This window comes from Coregonus lavaretus (genome assembly GCF_964263955.1).
Source record: "Coregonus lavaretus genome assembly, chromosome: 25".
In the NCBI taxonomy this organism is placed as follows: Eukaryota; Metazoa; Chordata; class Actinopteri; order Salmoniformes; family Salmonidae; genus Coregonus; species Coregonus lavaretus.
The window spans coordinates 2,737,726-2,764,639 of NC_140012.1; the positions used below are offsets into that span (position 1 = coordinate 2,737,726).

Below are 26,914 nucleotides of genomic sequence, written 5' to 3' on the forward strand. Positions count from 1 at the left end.
CGGTTTACAGATTTGTTTTTATTGTGTATATGTGCAATGGGGAGTTGTGGATACTGGCTGGACTTGTGTAGTGCATTATAGGCCTAAATCAGCAATGTGACAACCAGTATATACTATTTATCAGAGCTATGCCCTCTACAATAATCTACAATGTGTAGATTAGTCTAGTAAGTACAAGTATTGGTTTAAATGAAACATAACAATAGATGTGGACAAGATGAAGATATTGATTATGAATGATCAATCATTATTCATTGTATGCAAAATAACACTAATTGAGGACTGTGTGCTTCTGAGATCTCTCATATTTAACCAAACCATTCAAGAAAATCTCTTCCATAAAGATACAAGGTGACCCTGTTTATTTGGCCTCACTTGTCATTGACCTTCTAGCCCTGGTTACACCTTGCATTAACATGTGGTTTTCTTGATCTGGTGATTGGATTGTTGGCATGTAAAAAGTGGTTCTCGACTTCTGGAGTAAAACTGTTACAGCATAGGGCTCTACTAGGCCCCGCACAAATCTCAATGGATGAGATCTATTGGATGAGAGAGGCGAGAAGATGGGACACAAGGAATTGAGGAAAGAATAGAGAAAGAGCCCTGGAATTCTGCCCAGAGGAGTATTCCTTATTCAGGCTGGGATTCAATCAGAAACCAGGCTATAGCGCGCTTGACATTTAAAGGTCATTTCCAATTGAGCCAACATCTGCAGCATTTACCTTGAATGCGGGGAGTGATAGCCTGTATAGCCAACTCCTATAGTCGTGTAGGCTACCCAGCACAAACAGATCTCGGATCAGGCTACAGGAGAGGAGATAGGGAGGAAAAAAAGGGAAATGGGGGACTTGTTTCTCAGTGGGGAGACACCATTTATTTTAGAATTAATTTTGGGTAACAATTATAAACCAATCCTAAACAACAGTAAAAATATACATGTGTGACTTTGCAGGTCTGCCCTCGGGTCCCAAAAAATCCCAAAGGTCTACTTCCAGAGTTTCTTGATGGACATGTTCTTCTCGCTGTCCTTCTGCATCACCTGGAAAGACACAGGGCAGGAGTCGTTAGCCAGTGATAAAGGACCTTATCATAAGGAGCCATATTAAAATCAGTGATCAGCAAAACAACAAACTCTGGGGAAAGGGGTCTATCTGTCCATTTTAATCCCTAAAAGTATAAACCTTTGTAATAAACGAATGTAAAGACATTAGTTTATTATAAAAGCTAAAATGCTGATACAAATACCTGACATTGAAATTACAAAGTCATTTGTGGAATATGGGTTTCTACATTGTGTAAAAGCACTATTTTCATATTGTACACAGTCTCTTTAAAGATGTCAGGTTTGTGACTACAACATGCAAGAGATCTGTCATTCATTCATTGCTATGATCATTGATCTCCTGTATAACCGATCCCTTTCTTTCTGTGCCCCCAAATGTTTGGATATACTGGTCAAATTAGCTAGCTCGCCAATGATGTAATGACTGCACAAAGTTTAAACAAATGGTTAACGACACACAAGTAGTTTTAGAACGGCCCAGGACATGGTTTATGAATGCGGTCCCGGCGATCTGCTGTAGGAAGATAAAAGGAAGATAAAAATATTGCGCCGGTAATATGGGTCAGATCTTTCGACCTGGTTGTGCTAAAAGCAAGCCGGTTTCGCTGTAGTAACCATGACGCTATCGAATTTGCACTCACCTTTTTTCTCTAGGATACTCGGAAACAACGGTACAGCGAAGCCTTATCATTACAACAATTATTATCTGGGAGATTTTTTTCCGAGTCGCACAGTGCTCCCAAAATAAAACTCCTGGTCGCACAGCAAAATATTTTGTTGCACATGCGACCAAATTGGTCAGACTTTAGAGTCCTGGCTATAGCCCATTGAAATGCATTGAATAAAACATTCATACATGGTAAAACAGACAGTCAAAAAATAAATCATAAGAAAATAAGGTTTTGAAGTGTCTGTCCTATATCTAGGAGATACATGAAAGCTCAGGAAATATATATTTTGACACATATTTAAACCCCTTTTTTTGTTGGCACAAAACTACTTCCATACTTCCAATCACTTTTTAAACCGGTACCGGGTTACCTTCAGACAAGTCCTGTGACACTTGTGGGGGGCAACACGGACAGAACACCATCATGTTCGTGAGTCTCTCGTTTCCATAATGTGGTCATTAGTGTTGCACGGTATACCGAAACGTATGTACTTTTTCCGATACTAGAACATGAAAAACCGTACAGTCCTAGAATCGTTGTTACATTCGGTACTTCTGTCATTTGTCTCACGTCATATACGGATTGAGAGTATCGAGTATTATGATACTAAACCTGGTATTGAAGCAAAACATCTGGTATCGTGACAACACTAGTGGTCATATTAGTTTGTAGCCCAAACCGTTCGGACGCTACAGACAGAAGTTGGCACATTGGTGGTACTGACTTCAGACGAGTCCCGTGGGGATTGTGGGGGTCGTAGAGCAAAACGCTAAAGACGTTTGTTTGTGAGAAGACAGATTTTCGGGATGTCTCCCGGTCTGACAAATAGCGCTGTAGCTCTGCCACCTGCCATCGCAGATGTGGAAGGCTGACATAGGCGGATGCGGTGGACTGAGATGCAGACCGGTACCAAATAAGTCTAGCTTAAACACATTTTTATGGGGATTTTGGGGGGGATTTTTGTATTATATTAATGCAATTGACACGCTGGCACATCAATCGACTATTTTTTAATTTTTTATGACAAGACACAGATATAAGTTAGTCTGGTCCAAAATCTGTTTGAGCTGTGTATAGCCAACTCCTATGGTCGTTGTCATGTCAAACAGTTTGGAAAGATGACAAAACAGATCTGGGACCAGTATAGATAAAATAAAAATTGTATACAAAATCTCTGATCAACTACAATGAACAAAAATATAAACGCAACATGCAACAATTTCAAAGACTTAACTGAGTTACAGTTCATATAAGGAAATCAGTAAATTGAAATAAATTAATTAGGCCCTAATCTACGGATTTCATATGATTGGGAATACAGATATGCATCTGTTGATCACAGATACCTTTAAAAAAAAAAGTAGAGGCGTGGATCATAAAACCAGTCAGTATCTGGTATGACCACCATTTGCCTCATGCAGTGCGACATCTCTTTCACATTGAGTTGACCGGGCTGTTGATTGTGGCCTGTGGAACGTTGTCCATCTACTCTTCAATGGCTGTGCGAAGTTGCTGGATGTTGGCGGGAACTGGAACACGCTGTCGACACGTCGATCCAGAGCATCCCAAACATCCTCAAATGGGTGACATATGCAGGTGAGTATGCAGGCCATGGAAGAACTGGGACATTTTCAGCTTTCAGGAATTGTGTACAGATCCTTGCGACATGGGGCCGTGCATTATCATGCTGAAACATGAGGTGTTGGCGGCGGATGAATGGCACGACAATGGGCCTCCGGATCTCATCACGGTATCTTTGTGCATTCAAATTGCTATCGATAAAATGTAATTATGTTCATTGTCCGTAACTTATGCCTGCCAATACCATAACCCCACCGCCACCATGGGCCACTCTGTTCACAACGTTGACATCAGCAAACCGCTCGCCAACACGACGCCATACACGCTACGCTGTCTGCCATCTGCCCGGTACAGTTGAAACTGGAATTCATCCGTGAAGAGCACACTTCTCCAGCGTGCCAGTGGCCATCGAAGGTGAGCATTTGTCCACTGAAGAAGTCGGTTAAGACGTCGAACTGCATTCAGGTCAAGACCCTGGTGAGGATGACAAGCACGCAGATGAGCTTCCCTGAGATGGTTTCTGACAGTTTGTGCAGAAATTCTTTGGTTGACCCACAGTTTCATCAGCTGTCCGGGTGGCTTAGCACAGACGATCCTGCAGGTGAAGAAGCCGGAACTGGAGGTCCTGGGCTGGCGTGGTTACACGTGGTCTGCGGTTGTGAGGCCGGTTGGACGTACTGTCAAATTCTCTAAAACAACGTTGGAGGAAGCTTATGGTAGAGAAATGAACATTCAATTATCTGGCAACAGCTCTGGTGGACATTCCTGCAGTCAGTTAACAATTGCATGCCCTCTCAAAACTTGAGACATCTGTGGCATTGTGTTGTGTGACAAAACTGCACATTTTAGAGTGGCACCTATGTAATGGTCATGCTGTTTAATCAGCTTCTTGATATGCCACACCTGTCAGGTGGTTAGATTATTTTGGCAAAGGAGAAATGGTCACTAACAGGGAAACAAATGTGTGTACAACATTTGAGAGAAAAGCTTTTTGTGCGTACGGGAAATGTCTTTAATCTTTTACTTCAGCTCACGAAACATGGGACCAACACTTTACATGTTGTGTTTATATTTTTGTTCAGTGTGGTATTGATATATTAGGCATTATATAGACAATAAAGGGAGCTAGAGGTAAAATAGAGACAAACTGTCTCTTGGAGAGTGTTAGGATAGAAGACTAACCTTGGCAACAGCCATCTCAAAGTCCTCCTGGTTGACGTGCACTCTCCTCTCCCTGAGGGCGTACATCCCTGACTCGGTGCACACACCCTGAGAAGCAAGATGGAACAGAAACACACAAAGGTTTTACCATGGTGAAATAAGAAAAAGTAATTAATACCCACAGGCACTCCAGGAACAGGGTTACCAATCCCTGGGCTAGGGGATGTTTCAGGATGGCTAGTTGTACATAGGGCTGTGGCGGTCATGACTTTTTGTCAGCCAGTTATTGTCATGTAAAAGACTGCCGGTCTCACGGTAATTTACCATTAATTAACATAAACACGTTTTGCATCTCCAGGCCTCCACGCATACAAGCCGCTGATGAGTGCCTTTGGAACATCTACATTTAAAAAAAGTCTAAAAAATTGTTGTTTTGGATTAATCATCAACTTAGAAAGCGCTTTCCATTTCATTGTGTAGGCTTTGAAACCACATCCACCACAACCATGTTTTCCACTCAGTTTCAACCTGTTATTGAACTTCTTTCTTCAAATGGATCAATCACAGGAGGTGAGTTTTAAAAGCACATACTGGTTTGATGATAAGTGTTTGTGATTTTCGACTGCATTTGCATTGATGTCAGAGTGGTTAGAGGGACAATAGAGCCCTGAGTACCAGTCCATTAGCGACTTGATGATCATTAGAGAGTTGGGCACTACTAGGAGATTATCGTGATGCAATGGTCACATAGAATTTTACTGCGGTTATGACTGATGACTGCCGGTGTGGCGATAATACAGTCACTGCAACAACCCTAGTTGTACATGTTCTGCCCTTGTGCATGTGCTAGCCCTAATGTGGTGGGCCCCATTCAATAACTTGGGGAGGATCAAGTCTGCGGTTATTCTCTCCTGATATTCTACACACAACGTAAATGTAAAACCCTGTGGGACGTGTCCACTACAACAAACTATTACAAAATGTAAAATGTACAATGGTGAAACAAACAGATCTACACAACTGTCTAAGGGATAGGGGGTCATCTCTGGACGGGGCCAAAGGCTTCCCTACTAGCAGTCATACACTGAACCCCTCATACACTGAACTGTCTTTCCTCAGCCCTGTGCTAGCCTTCATATGGTGGGCCCTATTCCAAACTGTGCGTCTCAGTCTATTACCTTAACCTCGGCCCCGGAGGCTCCGGGCATCAGTTCTGCAATCTTCCTCAGGTTAATACCACGCGTCAGGTTCATCTTCCTTGAGTGGATCTTCAGAATGTCCAAACGGGCCTGAGGAGGAGCAGAATGAAATGGGACGGGCCAGAATTAAGACACTGTAGAAGCAAACTGCTCACATGAAGATGAATGAGTGGCAACACAAATACACAAATATCTGAGTGTGAGGAGACAGTGAGGATGCTGGACTAGACTCATTGGGATAAATCCTTTATTTAAAAATAAATATACAGTAACAGTCAAAAGTTTGGACACGCAAACTCATTCCAGGGTTTTTCTTTATTTTTACTATTTTCTACATTGTAGAATAATAGGGAAGACATCAAAACTATGAAATAACACATATGGAATCATGTAGTAACCAAAAAAGTGTTAAACAAATCTAAATATATTTTATATTTAAGATTATTCAAATAGCCACCCGTTAACTTGATGACAGCTTTGCACACTCTTGGCATTCTCTGAACCAGCTTCATGAGGTAGTCACCTGGAATGCATTTCAATTAACAGGTGTGCCTTCTTAAAAGTTAATTTGGGGAATTTCTTTCCTTCTTAATGCGTTTGAGCCAATCAGCTGTGTTGTGACAAGGTAGGGGTGGTATACAGAAGATAGCCCTATTTGGTAACAGACCAAGTCCATTTTATGGCAAGAACAGCTCAAATAAGCAAAGAGAAATGACAGTCCATCATTACTTTAAGACATGAATGTCAGTCAATCCGGAACATTTCAAGAACTTTGAAAGTCCCTTCAAGTGCAGTCGCAAAAAACATCAAGCTCTATGATGAAACTGGCTCTCATGAGGACCGCCACAGGAATGGAAGACCCAGAGTTACCTCTGCTGCAGAGGATAAGTTCATTAGAGTTAACTGCACCTCAGATTGCAGCCCAAAATAAATGCTACACAGAGTTCAAGTTACAGACACATCAACATCAACTGTTCAGAGGAGACTGTGTGAATCAGGCCTTTGTCATGACTCATGTGATGGTCCCACGTGAGAAGCCCAAGATCAGAATACAGAGAAGTAACAGTCTACAGATCTCTCTCTCTCCCGCAGAACAAATTAGGGATTGATGTGGGGGGTTTTATGACCCCTCGCACCAATCTAAATGGTTTGCAGCAAACGACTCCTTGTTAGTCCCTAGTATTGGTGATCTGAATGTCTCTGTGATTGCTGCCCAAAAACTCTAACGACCAAAGGTGGACACTGGAACAGTATATTTCAACATCCGAATGTTGGGAATGATGACAGAGGGAATATGGAAAATTAATGAATATATTGTGATGTCATTAAAACTTGTATAAAAACGTTATAACGAAAATATTGTAACTTGAAGAGCTTTCATACTGTGCATTTCAAGTTTGCATCCGTTACGTTGCGTAGGAAGATAATATTTTTGTAAAGATAGGAAGATGATTTTGGTTCTCTAACAAAATCATAGTGTTCAGAATACTTTGCTCCAGTAACTAGCCACGCCCACGGGAACTCAGAAAGAGTGTCAGCATGACGCAAACGCCCTCTTTACCAGAGTGTATAAAAAGTTGAGTTAAGAATCAACAGGTAGACTAGACGGACCTCAAGCTGCAGCTAGGTCTATATTGGTCACGACCCTGAAACCCAACATGTGGTTGAAGAAGACAAAGGAGCCTCTAACAGTCAATGCTATGGTTGAGAACATTTTCTAAGTACTATATCTAAGAAAGTGAATTTAAGTAGGACCATCTGGCTACTCTCTTCAAATCATCATCAACAACACTGTTCTCATCACCCCATTGACACGGATCATCGACACGGCTGATTAGCCGTCCTCAGAAGATCACTCTTCCAAAACAGGGAGAGTGAACATTACCCTGTCAGTCCACAGACTGCAGAACGGGCGGCAGTTCGGGGCAAGGTATTAGGATTACTGTGAGCGTAGTTCCATGTGTATCCAAGTGTTCCTTCTCTCTCTAACTGACCATCTTTTGTAACAAGTGTCATATTGTGTTAGTCCGCTAGGGACCTGTTTTCATTGTATTACGTTTCTAATCCCTAACTTATACTGTGTATGTGTTTGTATCTTGTGTTATAATTTTAATTAGTTAGTGAATAAATAAATAAATAATTAAATCAATTTGTGGGGTACGGAACGATCAGTAAGACCCGGTTTTGTGCGGATTTAAGGAGTCTACGACTTTCAGAATGAGACTTATGAGGTAAATGATTAATAAGTGACTGTTAAATGATATGAGATATCTAGATATCTTTAGAGTTAATTCGGGAAACGGTAACTCGTTAAACAACTTTTCCCGTGGTGCCCCAAATTCCTAATGAGTTAATTGTTACATGATTAATTTAATCTAGTAGGTATTATTTGATAAATAACAGTCATCACATGAATGAAAGTCACGTCACAACATATTGGTGTCCCCTGTGAGGAGTCTAAGATAAAACAAGGCCTTACTGTTGAATTCAGTCTATAGGAATTGTGTAGCAAGATATGTTATACACCAATAGCGCTGTACGCAGGATTATTGTTGAGAGTGGCGTGTGTGTGTGGTCCCTTTTCATCCAGATACTAGTAGGGAGAGATTGACTCCGGTGTTGTATATCTAACAAAAAGTCAGTGTGTATGCTACGAGCTAGGACATATGGGCCAGCCAATATAGGTATCAAGAGAAATAGACTAGTTGGGCCAAACATAGTACTATTTCTGTCTCTCGCGGTTCAGGAGCGAGTAGACTCGGTCATAATTAATTTCTATAGCGTAGACATATGGGCCCGCCAATTATAGAAATTTTAGTAGATATATTTGTTTGACGGAAACAGACTGATTATCTCTCGCGTTTCAGTAGCGTGAGGAGTTCAAGGCAGGTATTTATTTTATGTTTTCGCGTGTTCCGGTAAAACATTGCTAGCAAAGAATCGCCGAAAGGGTTAACGTGAGACGTCATTAATAAACCCCTTCCCTTGTTAAAGGGGACCCTGTGTGTACTTGGATGTGAGATTCCTGTACAAGTAGGGCTAGCTTTGCACTAGATGCTAAGCTAATGACGGGAGAGCAGCCATTTTTGTTTCTCCCTTTGTTCCAACTGAAGTTCCGCCCCCTCGGGACTCCCGTATGATTTCAGCTTTCTGCGGTCAGCGACCTCTGGTGGTGAAGAATCGGCAGTAATAGTTGTTTTATTTTTATTCATGGGTACACAATTCGAGGGCACACTCTTAACCCACTGTTACAACGGGTTACACTGTATGATATCCATCCAATCTCAACTGATTGGATATCATCGTCTCATTGCAACGCCAGGGTTGTGGGTTCGATTCCCATGTGGGGCCAGTATAAAAAAAAAAAAATTATTCACTAACTGTAAGTCGCTCTGGATAAGAGCGTCTGCTAAATGACTAAAAATGTAAAATGTAAATTCGATTTAACCAGGAAGGTGAATTGTCAAACAAACCTTTTTCAGGGTTGGTCATTTGGATAAGGTCCAAATGTATTTGTTCAAACCAATGAGACATTTTACATTTCTCCACATTAATTTAGATACAGCGATGCTATCAGGATAACTAAAGTTTAATTCCCAGATAGCCTATACAGGTATGATTAATCATTAACATTGATTAATCAATTACATTTGCTTTTGCAAATTAATTCATATCCAACTCCCACATTACTGATCCAGTTGATGGTCCATTAACGTATATAAATAGATTAAAATAGTTTTTGCAGCTTCCAACAACGCAAAACCCAAAATTTAAATAATGTACAAGCTATCAGAGGGGGTGGTCCCCATTCCCCCGCTAATTAGTGAACCCTCACCAATAAAATGATTGATCGTTGCCCTCATCAGCGATATCAACCCTAACTATGCCATTAGCGGAAAAACAGCAGAAATTGCGACAAACGCCCTCCAAAGTACACCATCGGGCGCTGGCTTTGTAAATGTTCTCTCCAGTTTAGCCCTGATGTATCGCCATCAGAGATTGGCATCTCTCCAGTACTGCAGTGCACAGCAGAAGCACGAGCAAGAACCAGTTGACATGAAGGGACAGGTGAAGAGAACCGGGACACTAATGACAAGAGTAGAAAAGGGAAAAATACTGCTACCCATGGAACTGCGTTTGAAAACGGAACAATTAAATTAATTGCGAAAACGTATTACGATGAACGAGCACAAAAACTTCAACAAAATCGTGTTCTACATTAACAACTCGATTTAGCCAAAACAAAATATGACGAGGTCCACGCTAAACTAGATACATCTACAAACAGGAGCGCCCAACTTGACAACATGCATGCAGTTTTGATGAACGTTTCTCAAAGCAATAATATTCTAGTCCAAATGCTGCAGGCCAAAGACGATCAGTTACTGAACACAATGACCAAGTTGGATGACAAATCAGCGGAACTCATTGAAGTCGCTGACCAAATGAATGATGCGAGAACCCAGGTGATGAAGAGGGACAAATTGATTTCTAAGTAAGCGGAGGAAATCTCATCACTGAATCTCTCGCTCCGTACTCAAGACCTCTACCTGCAAACCATGACAGATAAGTATGAGGCCGAACGAAGCAAGTGCGACACTCACGTGTCTAAAATAAGTACTCTAAGCGCTCAAGTGGACTCTGCTATGCAGCAGATTACAACCGTTAGGTACCATCTGGAGGAATTCCAGAACAGTCTGGCGCTACAGCGTGACTTCCCAGTCAAGCAACCAAGCTCGCAACAGGAGCTCGGTACAGAAAGGAGTGAAGACGACAGAAGGTTTCAGACATCGCCTCTCTCAGGTGTCCCTCAGTTTTCTCCTCTTGGCCATTTGGCAGAGTAATATGGCGCCTCCTCGCCAACAAAGCCAAAGCTTGGTTTCTCCTCTTGGCCCACAATTCCCGACAGGATGAAGCCAACCCTCTCCACTCACTCGGCACGGAACACCTTGACAAACTCGTCAAAAACTTCTGCACCTTTGACCCCGTTCCAGGTAAGCCAAACGACACAGACGTTCCTAGCAGACATAGAGGACACCTTGGATGGCTACCCGAACGCTACGGATTCTGAAAGGCTTTACCTGTTGAAACAAACGTTGACAAACACGTGACAAGGTTCATTCATATACAACAGCAACACGTGCAAAACAACTACGCTAAACTTGCCATGGCTTTGAAAATAGAATTCAGTGGTTCAGTGAGTCGTAAACACGACAGCTCGCTGGCTAACACTCTCAAACAAGCTCGGAATGAACACCCACAAGCTTCCTATAATAGGCTTCGTTCAGCTTACTGTGGCCTACTCACTGAAACAGGAATGGAAGAGCTATTACCATTCAAACAAATGTTTCTGTCGAACATGTCCTACAGCCCACATTGGTTTGCCAATCTCAGACCTCAGAGCTTTTGAGGCATCAAAAGTGCGCAACGCTAAGAGCCTTGTAATCTTGGGTTTGAAGATTGAACAGGAGCACTCACTCCAGTTATCAGCTATTGAAGCGTTGAGTGATGACACAGAACAACGGTTTCTACCACGAAAACACGATCCCAATACCCGCTGCGGTCGAAATAACTGTAAAGTATGCCGCCAGCGAAACAACTACCGCTACAATCAACCTGATCGCTACGTTCCTGCACCCAACCCACACAAAGTGTCAGGGCACAACGGTAACCAGGGTAACAAACGGTTCAATGACGATCACAACTTAAACAGATTCTCTCTAGAAGTTCTGCTAAGAGAAGTACAGAAGTGCAAACATTTTGAGAAAGGGGAAAAAGACAAGTAATTATGACTAGATGTGGATTTGCCGGACAACAGGCCTGCCAAAATTAACACAATTTGCGAGGATGTAAACGATCAACTTACTCCCACTCTAGACCTTATCCAGGGCCCGCTCGATCTAGAAACAAGCATACAGGCTTTGTCTATAGACTCTGATACAAATGCTGCGAAGCAAAAGGTAAAAAACATCGCATTAGCCAATTCCACTCAAAACCCGATAAGTCGATCTGTTTTCACCATGAACACTAATGACACATCACGTCAATGCGAACAACCACTCCACTTTGTGGGGAATATGACCACAAAAACGCGACTCAAACAGCCCATACCTGGAAACAGTCCTGGAGGACTGCTTATCCTGTCACGAGCTAATTGATTCGGGCTCGACAATATCGCTCATCTCTCAAACGTTGTTCAATGATTGCAAAAGGGCTTTGAACCCAGCAAAACGTTGGTTAAAAACGGAACGATGGGATACTAAACTTCAAGGTTTCACTCAGACCTCGCCTCTCACATTGAGACTCATGCTAAAACTACACTTCGAAGACGTATCGCTTGTTCACCCTGTGTATGTTACCAGCCTCGAAAGTGAACCCCTGCTACTCGGAGCAGACTTGATGGATCGTTTTATCCCACTGATGGATTGGAAAACCAACCAAGTATGATCACAGCTAACCGTGCCGTCTCCACTGATCTTTAGAGTTAATTCGGGAAACGGTAACTTGTTAAACAACTTTTCCCGTGGTGCCCCAAATTCCTAATGAGTTAATTGTTACATGATTAATTTAATCTAGTAACAATTAAACATAGTAGGTAATTATTCGATAAATAACAGTCTTCAAATTAATGAAAGTCACGTCACGAACCCTTCATGGTGAATTGCTCCAAAGAAACCAATTCTAAAGGACACCAATAAGAAGAAGAGACTTGCTTGGACCAAGAAACACAAGCAATGGACATTAGACCGGTGGAAATCTGTCCTTTGGTCTGATGAGTCCAAATTTGAGATTTTTGGTTCCAACTTCCGTGTCTTTGTGAGACGCAGAGTAGGTGAACGGATGATCTCCGCATGTGTGTTTCCCACCGTGAAGTATGGAGGAGGAGGTGTGATGGTGTGGGGGTGCTTTGCTGGTGACACTGTGTGATTTATTTAGAATTCAAGGCACACTTAACCAGCATGGCTACCATAGCATTCAACCTCCAGGCTGTGTAAGGGCTAATTGACCAAGAAGGAGAGTGATGGAGTGCTGCATCAGATGACCTGGCCTCCACAATCACCCAACCTCAACCCAATTGAGATGGTTTGGGATGAGTTGGACTGCAGAGTGAAGGAAAAGCAGCCAACAAGTGCTCAGCATATGTGGGAACTCCTTCAAGACTGTTGGAAAAGCATTCCTCATGAAGCTGGTTGAGAGAATGCCAAGAGTGTGCAAAGCTGTCATCAAGGCAAAGGGTGGCTACTTTGTAGAATCTAAAATATATTTAGATTTTTTAAAACACTTTTTGGGTTACTACATTATTCCATGTGTTATTTCATAGTTTTGATGTCTTCACTATTATTCTACAATGTAGAAAATAGTAAAAATAAAGAAAAACCCTTGAATGAGTAGGTGTCCAAACTTTTGACTGGTACTGTATAAATATATATTTTTAAATTAACAAATGGTACAGGATACAACACTAACAGATCTAATCATTACTACCGACACTCAAAATATGTTGCACTGTGCCGTCTTGCCATACCGAGTCCGGGATTCAATCCGATCAGCAAAAATCTACATTATAGTGCGCTTGACATTTAAAGGTAATTTCCGATTGAGCCGACATATGCAGCGTTTACCGTGAATGAGTCCTCCGCGAACGCGGGAACATTGCCTTTAAAGGGGGGCTGAACTTCCTGATTTGGCCTCGTTTTTCGGCCTGATAGATAACTTGAAACAGTCTAACCAGGTCTTGTGTCTTGAAGTCGCCTAGTATAGCTAGTGCTATTTCTTTCTTCTTCAATTAGCTTCAGCTGGCTGGTGTGCGACTGTGGCAAAGTTGGTTTGACATTGGATAGCCTATCTCTGGGGCTAATTAGGGACCGTCAATAATATTTTCATGTTGCACATCTTTTAGTTGTCTCAAATGCTTTCAATATATGTATATGCATTTCTACAATTTATAGTTGGTTTGAGGTTTTTAAGTCATTGAAATTTGGAGTTAGTGACATGTAAAATATTGTGTACATAGTGTAATTTACTGATGGTCCCTAGCTAGCCCCATAGGGATATCGAATGTCAAACCAAATTGACCATGGGCATTACCATAGTCCCCTGTAGCTCAGTTGGTAGAGCATGGCGCTTGCAACGCCAGGGTTGTGGGTTCGTTTCCCACGGGGGGCCAGTATGAAAATGTATGCACTCACTAACTGTAAGTCGCTCTGGATAAGAGCGTCTGCTAAATGACTAAAATGTAAATTACGACCAGGTATCGTAGTGCTGCGCTCAGAACTGATGATTACTTTGGTGATGCCATCTCTGGGCATAATTGAAATAAACCCAACCCAAGGACAACTGTTACGGTAACCTTAATTCTGTTGCATAATCTTTCCCCCTATCATCTTGCAAATCTCTGTTTTGGACGAGATTGACTTTGTAGTAAATTTTGACACTAAAATAAATGTTTCTGACTCAAATTGATGCCACATTCTAAACGAGGAGTTGCTTTTAGGGGCAGTCACTCTTTAAAAGGTGCACAGCTAACAAAGCACCAACAGATTAAATCCGGCCCAAGGCAGATTTTTACTATTTTGATCATCACAGAATGTTTTAGGGGCAAAAAAAATATTGGGCAGTACTGACCTCTTCATTGGGAGGGGGGAACTCGATCTTCCTGTCGATGCGGCCGGGTCGGAGCAAGGCAGAGTCTAGGATGTCAATACGGTTGGTGGCCATGATGACCTGAAACAGAACAAACACATTTAACATACAATATTAGTCCTTGGGTCTTATTCAGCTTCTTTATTCACCTTATCACCATTGGCTTCTTTGGTATGCCCTTCTTTTCTAGATTCAGTACATTAGGAAAGTAATCAGACCTCTTGACGTTTTCCACATTTTGTTATGTTACAGCCTTATTCTAAAACTGATTAAATACATAAATGTTAATCAATCTACACACAATACCCTATAATGACAAAGCCAAAACAGGTTTTTAAGAAATACCTTGTTTACTTAAGTATTCAGACCCTTTGCTATAAGACTTGAAATTGAGCTCAGGTGCATCCTGTTTCCACTGATCATCCTTGAGATGTTTCTACAACTTGGAGTCCATCTGTGGTAAATTCAATTAATTGGACATGATTTGGAAAGGCACACACCTGTCTATAACGTCCCACAGTTGACTGTGCATATCAGAGCAAAAACCAAGCCATGAGGTCGAAGGAATTGTCCGTAGAGCTCCGAGACAGGATTGTGTCGATGCACAGATCTGGGGAAGGGTACCAAAATAATGTCTGCAGCATTGAAGGTCCAGGAACACAGTGGCCTCCATCATTCTTAAATGAAAGAAGTTTGGAACTACAAAGACTATTCCTAGAGCTGGTCGCCCGGCCAACCTGAGCAATCGGGGGAGAAGGGCCTTGGTCAGGGAGGTGACCAAGAACCCGAGTTCCTCTGTGGAGATGGGAGATCCTTCCAGAAGGACAACCATCACTACAGCACTCCACCAATCAGGCCTTTATGGTAAAGTGGCCAGACAGAAGCCACTCCTCAGTGAAAAGGCACGACAGCCCGCTTGGAGTTTGCCAAAAGGCACCTAAAGGACTCTCAGATCATGAGAAACAAGATTCTCTGGTCTGATGAAACCAAGATTGAACTATTTCGCCTGAATACCAAGCGTCACGTCTGGAGGAAACCTGGCACCATCCCTACGGTGAAGCATTGTGGTGGCATCATCATGCTGTGGGGATGTTTTTCAGCGGCAGGGACAGGGAGACTAGTCAAGATCAAGATGAACGGAGCAAAGTACAGAGAGATCCTTGATGAAAACCTGCTCCAGAGCGCTCAGTACCTCAGACTGAGGCGAAGGTTCACCTCCCAACAGAACAACAACCCTAAGCACACAGCCAAGACAACGTAGGAGTGGCTTCGGGACAAGTCTCTGAATGTCCTTGAGTGGCCCAGCCAGAGCCCGGACCTGAATCCGATCGAACATCTCTGGAAAATAGCTGTGCAGCGACGCTCCCCATCCAACCTGACAGAGCTTGAGAGGATCTACAGAGAAGAATGGGAGAAACTCCCCAAATACAGGTCTGCCAAGCTTGCAGCGTCATACCCAAGAAGACTCGAGGCTGTAATCGCTGCTAAAGGTGCTTCAACAAAGTACTGAGTAAAGGGTCTGAATACTTACAGTGGGGAAAAAAAGTATTTAGTCAGCCACCAATTGTGCAAGTTCTCCCACTTAAAAAGATGAGAGAGGCCTGTAATTTTCATCATAGGTACACGTCAACTATGATAGACAAAATGAGGGAAAAAATTCCAGAAAATCACATTGTAGGATTTTTTATGAATTTATTTGCAAATTATGGTGGAAAATAAGTATTTGGTCAATAACAAAAGTTTCTCAATACTTTGTTATATACCCTTTGTTGGCAATGACACAGGTCAAATGTTTTCTGTAAGTCTTCACAAGGTTTTCACACACTGTTGCTGGTATTTTGGCCCATTCCTCCATGCAGATCTCCTCTAGAGCAGTGATGTTTTGGGGCTGTCGCTGGGCAACACAGACATTCAACTCCCTCCAAAGATTTTCTATGGGGTTGAGATCTGGAGACTGGCTAGGCCACTCCAGGACCTTGAAATGCTTCTTACGAAGCCACTCCTTCGTTGCCCGGGCGGTGTGTTTGGGATCATTGTCATGCTGAAAGACCCAGCCACGTTTCATCTTCAATGCCCTTGCTGATGGAAGGAGGTTTTCACTCAAAATCTCACGATACATGGCCCCATTCATTCTTTCCTTTACACGGATCAGTCGTCCTGGTCCCTTTGCAGAAAAACAGCCCCAAAGCATGATGTTTCCACCCCCATGCTTCACAGTAGGTATGGTGTTCTTTGGATGCAACTCAGCATTCTTTGTCCTCCGAACACGACGAGTTGAGTTTTTACCAAAAAGTTATATTTTGGTTTCATCTGACCATATGACATTCTCCCAATCCTCTTCTGGATCATCCAAATGCACTCTAGCAAACTTCAGACGGGCCTGGACATGTACTGGCTTAAGCAGGGGGACACGTCTGGCACTGCAGGATTTGAGTCCCTGGCGGCGTAGTGTGTTACTGATGGTAGGCTTTGTTACTTTGGTCCCAGCTCTCTGCAGGTCATTCACTAGGTCCCCCCGTGTGGTTCTGGGATTTTTGCTCACCGTTCTTGTGATCATTTTGACCCCACAGGGTGAGATCTTGCGTGGAGCCCCAGATCAAGGGAGATTATCAGTGGTCTTGTATGTCTTCCATTTCCTAATAATTGCTCCCACAGTTGATTTCTTCAGACCAAGCTGCTTACTTATTGCAGATTCAGTCTTCCCAGCCTGGTGCAGGTCTACAATTTTGTTTCTGGTGTCCTTTGACAGCTCTTTGGTCTTGGCCATAGTGGAGTTTGGAGTGTGACTGTTTGAGGTTGTGGACAGGTGTCTTTTATACTGATAACAAGTTCAAACAGGTGCCATTAATACAGGTAACGAGTGGAGGACAGAGGAGCCTCTTAAAGAAGAAGTTACAGGTCTGTGAGAGCCAGAAATCTTGCTTATTTGTAGGTGACCAAATACTTATTTTCCACCATAATTTGCAAATAAATTCATTAAAAATCCTACAATGTGATTTTCTGGATATATTTTTTCTCAATTTGTCTGTCATAGTTGACGTGTACCTATGATGAAAATTACAGGCCTCTCTCATCTTTTTAAGTGGGAGAACTTGCACAATTGGTGGCTGACTAAATACTTTTTTTCCCCACTGTATGTAAATGTGATATTTCCGGGTTTTTTTAAATAAAATGTGCAAACAATTCTAAAAACCTGTTTTTGCTTTGTCATTAAGGGGTATTATGTGTAGATTGATGAGGGGGAAAAAACTATTTAATGAATAAGGCTGTAACGTAACAAAATGTGGAAAAAGTCAAGGGCTCTGAATACTTTCCGAATGCACTGTATGTTAGCCTGTAAGGCTAACCCTATGTGACTTTCTTTCAATACAAACAAAATACATGTTCAATACATCTGAAATCAAATTGTATTTTCGTCACGTGCTGAATACAACAGGTGTAGACTTTACCGTGAAATGTTTACTACTACACGTAAAGGGGAGATAATACAGTGCCTTCAGTAAGTATTCACACCCCTTAACTTTTTCCACATGTTGTACTACAGCCTGAATTTAAAATGTATTAAATTGATATTTTCACTGTCACTGATCTACACACAATACCCCATAATGTCAAAGTGGAATTTAGTGTGTCAAATTAAAAGCTGAAATGTCTTGAGTCAATAAGTATTCAACCCCTTTGTTATGGCAAGCCTAAAGTTCAGTAGTAAACATGTGCTTAACAAATATCATAATAAGTTGCATGGACTCCGTGTTCAGTAATAATAGTGGTTAACATGATTTTTGAATGACATCTGTGTACCCCACACACACAAATATCTGTAAGGTCAATCAATCGAGTAGTTGAATTTCAAATCACAGATTCAACCACAATGACCAAGGAGGTTTTTCAATACCTCGCAAAGAAGGGCACCGATTGGTAGATGTGTAAAAAATAATAAAAAGCAGACGCTGAATATCCTATGGTGAAGTTATTAATTAGACTTTGGATTGTGTAACAATACAACCAGTCACTACAAAAGATACAGGTGTCATTCCTAACTCAGTTGCCAGAGAGGATCGAAACTGCTCAGGGATTTTACCTTGAGGCCAATGGTGATTTTAAAACAGTTACAGAGTTTAATGGTTGTGATATGAGAAAACAGAATGAATTAACATTGTAGTTACTCCACAATAATAACCTAAATGACAGAATGAAAAGAAAGCCTGTACAGAATACAAATATTCCAAAACATGCATCATGTTTGCAACAAGGCACTTAAGTAATACTGCAAACAAAATTGGCACAGAAATGACCTTTTTGTCCTGAACACAAAGCATCATGTTTGGGGCAAATTCAACACAACACAGTATACCATTCTTCATATTTTCAAGCATGGTGGTGGCTGCATCATGTTATGGGTATGCTTGTCATCGGCAAGGACTAGGGAGGTTTTTTTGGGGGGATAAAAAGAAACGGGATACAGCTATAAGCACAGGCAAAATCCTAGAGGAAAACCTGGTGTTTTTTTTTTTGAGGAATTCACCTTTCAGCAGGACAATAACCTAAAACACAAGACCAAATCTACACTGGAGTTGCTTACCAAGACAACATTGAATGTTCTTGAGTGGCCTAGTTACAGTTTGGACTTAAATCTGCTTGAAAATCTATGGCAAGACATGAAAATGGCTGTCTAGCAACGATCAACTTGATAGAGTTTGAAGAATTTAAAAAATAATAAATGTATGTATATTGTACAATAAATGTATATTGTACAATCCAGGTTTGCAAAGCTCTGAAAGACTTACCCCAAAAGACTCACAGCTGTAATCCCCGCCAAAGGTGCTTCTACAAAGTATTGACTCAGGGGTGTGAATACTTATGTAAATGAGATATTTCTCAAATTTAATTTTCAATAAATTAGCAAACATTTCAAAAAACATGTTTTCACTTTGTCATTATGGGGTATTGTCAGTATATGGGTGAGAACATTTTATTTAATCCATTTTTAATTCAGGCTGTAACAACAAAATACTTTCTGAAGGCACTGTATATTGCAGTGTGGGAAAGTAGGTTGTAGATTGCAAGAACATTAGACAGAAAGGGTTTAGGGAATTAACACGTCTGACCAGAGAAATTATTCCCAGCTACTCCAGTCTCAACATTTGTTCTGTAAATTCAACAGAATTAGAAACAAATATGATAGGAAGTTGGATAATAACTTTAAATACTTTTACAACTGTGCAAGTTTCTGTGCATTTTGTTTAGAGGTTTGCTCTAGAAATTGAATAATTTCAAATCCAGTTACATGTGGGCATCATACAAAGCAGTAGAAGGAGCTATATGAAGTGGTGTGAGTATTGTGTCAGATAGGAGAGTGATACACAAAGTAAAAGGGAAGGATGGAGGGTTGTGTGGGGCTGAACAGTAGCCCATTCCAGGAAAATGTTGACATTTTATCACAACATGGCCCTACACCAAATCCTTGAACCATTTGACCCAAGAGTCAAAATGAGCATTATTAAATGGGCCTGTACATCTACAACAATTAATTTACTCTAGAACTGGCAGCCTTTGGCTCCTGAGTGCTTCAGTGCTTCTTATGACATCCTCATAATTCAAAAATGAATGACTCATTTCTAATTCCAGACTCGCATAGATGCAGTAAAGAGGTCAATGGAACGCAGACCAGTAGCTTGCTAGCTACTTCCAGACACAAATGAGAGAACACCTCACTCTGACCATTTTACTTGCCCTAGCAGAGCTGGTTAGGCTGTTTTCATGTTATCCAGAGCGTTGGTGACTGTAACTGTGCTGCTGGCAACAATGTAACTTTTTGGGAGCCAGGCCCAACCGGACAGCTGATGAAACTGAGGAGTATTTGTCTGTAATGAAGCCCTTTTGTGGGGGGAAACTCTGATTGGCTGGGCCTGGCTCCCCAGTGGGTGGGCCTATGCCCTCCCAGGCCCACCCTGCCCAGTGATGTGAAATCCATAGATCTGGGCCTAATTTATTTATTTCAATTGACTGATTTCCTTATATGAACTCTAACTCAGTAAAATCGTTGTTTTCTTGGTGAGTGCTATTATATGATACAATATCAGTCCTTGTTGCATTTACTACTTGTCCAAGTCCTAGCATCAACTGATTTGAGCCAGTGTAGCTGTGGATTGACTGCATTGTTTGAATGGAATGTTGGCATATTGGCAGTTAATTTGAAAAATTCATGGAATCATTCCTTTAAAACTGTCTAGCTAGCTAGCTAACACACACATACAGTGCTGATACATTCTTCACATTCATATTTTAACACTATCTTATCAAAGCACTGGCAAACCATTGTTAACCAACTACCTGACAAACATGGCTGAGCTTTGGACCATCATAAGCAGGTTCATGTCCATTCTAGTATTGTAATTCCTAATTCTATGGTCCCCAGGCCCAGCTCTGTCATGTTCTTCACCAAACTGGATGACTTTTCTCACATGGCTGAGGCAGAGTCATGTCACTGTATTATACAGAACCAGTCAAAAGTTTGGACACACCTACTCATTCAAGGGTTTTTCTTTATTTTTACTATTTTCTACATTGTAGAATAATAGTGAAGATATCAAAACTATGAAATAACACACATGGAATCATGTAGTAATCAAAAAAGTGTTAAATCAAAATATATTTTAGATTCTTCAAAGTAGCCACCCTTTGCCTTGATGACAGCTTTGCACACTCTTGGCATTCTCTCAACCAGCTTCATGAGGAATGCTTTTCCAACAGTCTTGAAGGAGTTCCCACATATGCTGAGCACTTGTTGACTGCTTTTCCTTCACTCTGCGGTCCCACTCATCCCAAACCATCTCAATTGGGTTGAGGTTGGGTGATTGTGGAGGCCAGGTCATCTGATGCAGCACTCCATCACTCTCCTTCTTGGTCAAACAGTCCTTACACAGCCTGGAGATGTGTTTTGGGTCATTGTCCTGTTGAAAGACAAATGATAGTCCCACTAAGCGCAAACCAAATGGGATGGCGTATCGCTGCAGAATGCTGTGGTAGCCATGCTGGTTAAGTGTGCCTTGAATTCTAAATAAATCACTCAGTGTCATCAGCAAAGCACCCCCACACCATGACACCTCCTCCTCCATGCTTCGCGGTGGGAACCACACATGCGGAGATCATCCGTTCAGCTAATCTGCGTCTCACAAAGACACGGCGGTTGGAAGCAAAAATATCAAATTTGGACTCATCAGACCAAAAGGACAGATTTCCACCAGTCTAATGTCCATTGCTCGTGTTTCTTGGCCCAAGCTGGTCTCTTCTTCTTGTCCTTTAGTACTGGTTTCTTTGCTGCAATTCGACCATGAAGGCCTGATTCACACAGTCCCATCTGAACAGTTGATGTTGAGATGTGTCTGTGACTTGAACTCTGTGAAGCATTTATTTGGGCTTCAATTTCTGAGGCTGGTAACTCTAATGAATGTATCCTCTGCAGCAGAGGGAGCTCTGGGTATTCCTTTCCTATGATGGTCCTCATGAGAGCCAGTTTCATCATAGCGCTTGATGGTTTTTGCGACTGCACTTGAAGAAACTTTCAAAGTTCTTGACATTTTCCGTATTGACTGACCTTCATGTCTTAAAGTAATGATGGACTGTCATTTCTCTTTGCTTATTTGAGCTGTTCTTGCCATAATATGGACTTGGTCTTTTACCAAATAGGGCTATCTTCTGTATACCACCCCTACCTTGTCACAACACAACTGAAGGAGACAGGTCAAATAAAGTTTTTTAAGCCTTGAGACAATTGAGACATGGATTGTGTATGTGTGCCATTCAGAGGGTGAATGGGCAAGTCAAAATATTTAATTTCCTTTAAACGGGGTATGGTAGTAGGTGCCGTGCGCACCGGTTTGAGTGTGTCAAGAACTGCAACTCTGCTGGATTTTTCACATTTAACAGTTTCCCGTTTGTATCAAGAATGGTCCACCACCCAAAATACATCCAGCCAACTTGACACAACTGTGGGAAGCATTGGAGTCAACATGGGCCAGCATCACTGTGGAATGCTTTCGACACCTTGTAGAGTCTATGCCCTGACGAATTGAGTCTATGCCCAGACGAATTGAGTCTATGCCCAGACGAATTGAGGCTGTTCTGAATGTTTTCTACACTCGGTACTGTACTGTTACAGAGCCACTCAAACTATTTTCCCTTTGATAGAGTTAAGGGTGTGATTGTCATACCATGTGGTGTTGACCTACTCTTTCTTTCTCTGTCCATTCATCCCCCCTTCCCTCTAGCATCAGGAGAGGAGGAAGAGGGAGGTGGAGCAGGAGGAGAGCCTGCGGGAGCTCGCGGAGCCCCTGGAGGTCAGATTTGTCAAAAACGCTGCCTTTCTCCCAGACTTTCGGTCCACCCCCACCATCCAGCACCCCCAGAGAGGAGTCCCGCTGGCAGGTCCAAGGACCTGAGGATCAAAGGTCACAGCGTCCCAGAAGATCACCACTCGATGGTGGACTCCATGCTGGCCAATGCCTCTGGCCAGCCCCGCCGCTACAGCCTGGACCTGAGCCGCAGGATCAAGCAGCCCCAGATAGACGTGGACATCAGCTTGGTGTCTCTGAGGCTGCTGACACTCTGTCAGCAGCCTCAAAGAAGGAGGGCCAAGCACTGAACTGAACTGCTCAACATGGACATAGCTGCTTTTAGTCTTCAAACATCAAATTTAAATATTTTAAACACATAGGTATTTTCTAAATATTTTTTAACTATACTACTCTTTTTCAATGGTTTTTCTTATTATAACATTTAGACATAATGAAATATTTGTAATCTGCATTTATTGCTAATTTCTATATAATTGTCTTTCAAAAATACTGTTTGTTCTGTCTATTTGTACCATCACAGAGAACATGCAAATACAGATTGAGAGGTTGTAGAGTGTTAGAGTGAGTGGGAGGACAGTGAATCGAGAATAGAATATCTAGCGTGTGATTGATTGGTGAGCAGTGGAAAGAAAGTGTTGTCAGTCAGTACTGACAGGAGAGTGACAGATTGAAATCAGTGAGAGAAGCCGCAGATAAAGTGGTGTCAAGAGAGTTATAGCAGAGGAATAGCATACACATTAAGTAAGGGTGTAGAGTGTGGGTGTTATATAAGCGCAAGTTTTATTGTAGAGTAGAATTTATAAGGCATTATAAAGACGACAGTGGTGTATCTCTGTATGCGTCACCCACCTTGATGTTTTTGGTGGCCTCGAAGCCATCCAGCTGGTTCAGCAGCTCCAGCATGGTCCTCTGCACCTCGCTGTCGCCCCCACTGCCCCCCTCCAGACGTGACGAACCGATGGAGTCGATCTCGTCCATGAAGATGATGGAGGGTGCGTGCTCGCGGGCCATGACGAACAGCTCGCGCACCATGCGGGCACCTGGGATGGGGAAGAGAGCAAGGTTACAGCCAGCAGTGTGATGAGTGAAATACTAATAATAACAGCTTCTGTTTTACCACTTACACGGTGAGAGACATTTAGCCTACTACTTTCACTCATTGCAGTGCTCCATGAAAATGGACTGAAATGCACTTCAATATGCTTGAGCTAGCTAAACAGCAGCTATTTGGCGAATGGAAGCAGCAAAACATATCTCCCTGATTCTGGAATTCCCTAACTTTAATTCCTTGACATTACGGGAATTACTTCACGGTTGGGAACCCTGTCGAATGGTAACCGAAATGGCTGACTGAATGACCGTTGATGACTCACCCTCTCCAATGAACTTCTGCACCAGCTCCGAGCCGGACACCCTGATAAAGGTGCAGTCGGTGTGGTGGGCCACAGCTCTGGCCAGCAGGGTCTTCCCTGTGCCTGGGGGGCCGTACAGCAGCACGCCCTGGTGGAGAGGCACACAACAAGGGGGGTTAGACAACCTAAGAGACATGACACATAGTGCATCTCAAATGTCATGATGTATTTTAGGGTGATTATGCTGGAATTAGCTGGTGCCACTTTCTGTTCCTTCTGGGAATCAAGACTGTTGAGGTTTATATGTGATAAATGCTGTGAGACCTGGACAGAATAAGACCTTAGGACACTGCCAACAAGGTATGAAAAGGTCTGACAAAAGTTAGATTTTGGAGTGTTGCATCCCTTTCAGACACTCTTTATGCTTATAAGGTAAACTCAAATGCAAATGGTAATTGTTTGAGTTTACCTTGTAAGAGTGGGTAACATATACAGATGACACAACATGTGAATTAAGCAAGAACCCAATAAGGGACTTATTCCTTTTGGGCCACCCACCTTGGGCTGTGCAATGCCAAGAGCCTCGAAGAGCTCTGGGTGCTTGACTGGCAGCTCGATCACTTCCTTGATCTCCTTGATCTGCTTGTCCAGACCGCCAATCATCTCGTAGGTGGAGTCGGGAACTTTCTCCACCATCATGAGGGAGACCAGCGGGTCCACCTTGTTGGGCAGGATCTTGTGAAGGGTGTAGCTGTCGTTGCGCAGTGCCACGCGGCAATTTGGAGTCACCTGTTGGGAATGGGCAACAAGGTTAATCAGTCTGATACACTCATAAATAATAAGGAACTTTGTTCCATTTATTCTTAATTTCCGTTTTTTTTCTTCTTCTGTCCAGCCACCTGAATAGGATGTGGATATTTTTACTTTTCAACTGAATTTTGTTTCCTTAACACTTACTCCAATTAGACAAAAATAAAGAAATATCGTTCAAATATGGTTCTTGTGTGTTTATCATCTGTATTGTACACAGATACATGTACCTTTGTACACAGAAACATATTTAGTTCTCTCCACAATGTGGTAAATTATCAACAACGTTTCCATACTTACATCATTGATGTCAATATTCTTATCCACATCCACCACAAATTTTCCCTCTGGATGGACCTGGAGACAAGTAGTTACAGTAGACTGTCAGTGTCATCTGGGAGCAACTACAGTGTACCACCGTAAAAGTTTGTGTTTGGGTTATATTTCAGCATAAAAAAGCTATTATACACACCTTGACCAGCACTTTCTTTTTGTCCATGGCCCTCACCACCTCGCCAACATAGGAACCCTGCTCCTGTAGCAACTGCAGCTCCTCACGAAGGAGACGCACTGGCGACAAAGCAAATAGATTTGAACAATGACTGTCAATTCATGATATGCATGTTTCTAAGTGACATTTTGTTTCTGAGTGCAATCAAATTACAGTAGTCAGACACAGCATTTACAATTTATAATCTACACAATTATTGCTTCAATTAGACTATGTCACAATTAATTACCTACTAGCTAGTTAGCTACATTGCTGTTTAGAAGATAAGTTCAGCTGTTGTTGTTCTGGATAGATAACCATCATTCCTACCTTTTGCATTGAGTTCATTCCTCTGAGCCTGTAGACGTCTGAGATTCTGACTCTTGTCATTCACTGTCAACTGGAGGCAGAGACCAGTTATTTCTTAGCTTGACAAATTATATTAGCAGTGTCACTACGGTGTCAACTGACAACATGTAACGTTTTTATGAAAACCTGTGTTTGCTTACCTGTAACTCTTCTATTTTGGACAAGTAGTATTGCCGGAGACCAGAACCACCTTTACTGTCCTCCATCTCCATCTGCAAATACACCGAAAGATATTAAATAACTGAGATCGTTGTTATAAAGTTGTCAAGTAAACAACGTATATAACGTTAGCTGGCTAATTAACATCAAGGTGACTAACGTTGTAGCTATAGGCCTAATTAGCCATCTAGCAAGACGACTAGCTATAAAATAAGATTTCTACCAGTTTACTGACAAATATATGTCATACTAGCGGCTAGCTAGCTAACGTTACTTAATAACTAACTATAGTTTTGTCCATTATACTTAACTTATGCCGAGTTATTTATAGTCACAAATATAAAGAGTGTCACCTGAAACAAACATAATAATCAATGACTTAGATTAGCTAGCTAGAAAGCTAACAGCTAGCTAGCTAGCTTGCTAAAAGTAGCTTACAATGAGACAGCAAACTGGCAGGATTCTCTATTTTGACAGATCGTTTTTGTCGATTCAAAACGGTTCTATCAACTTCTGATAAGAACCAACTTTACAGAACACACCGTTAAGTGTCTAATCAATGCCTTATCTACAATATTTTCTCAAAATGGTGATAGTCATAATAAAGACAACAAAATCGCTTACATTATGGTCCATTCCGTCCAGCGCCATCTTGAAATTCTAAACTTCCGTTGGATGAAAGCGTACTTCCGAAATACGAACCTCTTCTTCAGTAAATGTTCTACAATTAAAATTGGAGTACTACTGCAACATGCTGTACTGGAGGTGTAGTACAGTAAAACGCAACTGAAATGTAGCTAATGATGCTAAAAGCAAGTTCATGCTCTATTTCTGTCCTTGTTGCAAATACCTTATCTATTTGGGGAAGCTGTGCCAGACACAAATTTGTTGAATATTGTAAAACCCATTTGCATGGTCCTTTGAGTGGGCCTGATGTACCGGGTTTGGCCGGTGTAGGCCATCATTGTAAATAAAGGTCAAATCAAATAAAAATAAATATTAGCTATATCAATACTGTGCAATAAGTGTGCAATATATAATATAGATGAAACATTATTT

At 41.9% G+C, this 26,914-nt stretch overlaps 1 protein-coding gene across 1 annotated transcript; it reads right to left on the bottom strand.

The window, feature by feature from the left end:
• Positions 1-26,553, bottom strand: LOC311100836 (26S proteasome regulatory subunit 8). The gene is made up of 12 exons (XM_084141811.1): positions 26,480-26,553; positions 25,837-25,908; positions 25,658-25,727; positions 25,310-25,407; positions 25,138-25,194; positions 24,586-24,816; positions 24,049-24,175; positions 23,525-23,715; positions 14,301-14,399; positions 5,655-5,765; positions 4,498-4,584; positions 1-1,039 (listed from the first exon to the last, which is right to left on the bottom strand). The coding sequence occupies exons 1-12, from the start codon at positions 26,504-26,506 to the stop codon at positions 986-988; spliced, it is 1,224 nt and encodes a 407-aa protein (XP_083997937.1). The 5' UTR covers positions 26,507-26,553; the 3' UTR covers positions 1-985.
• Positions 26,554-26,914: the final 361 nt, after the last annotated feature.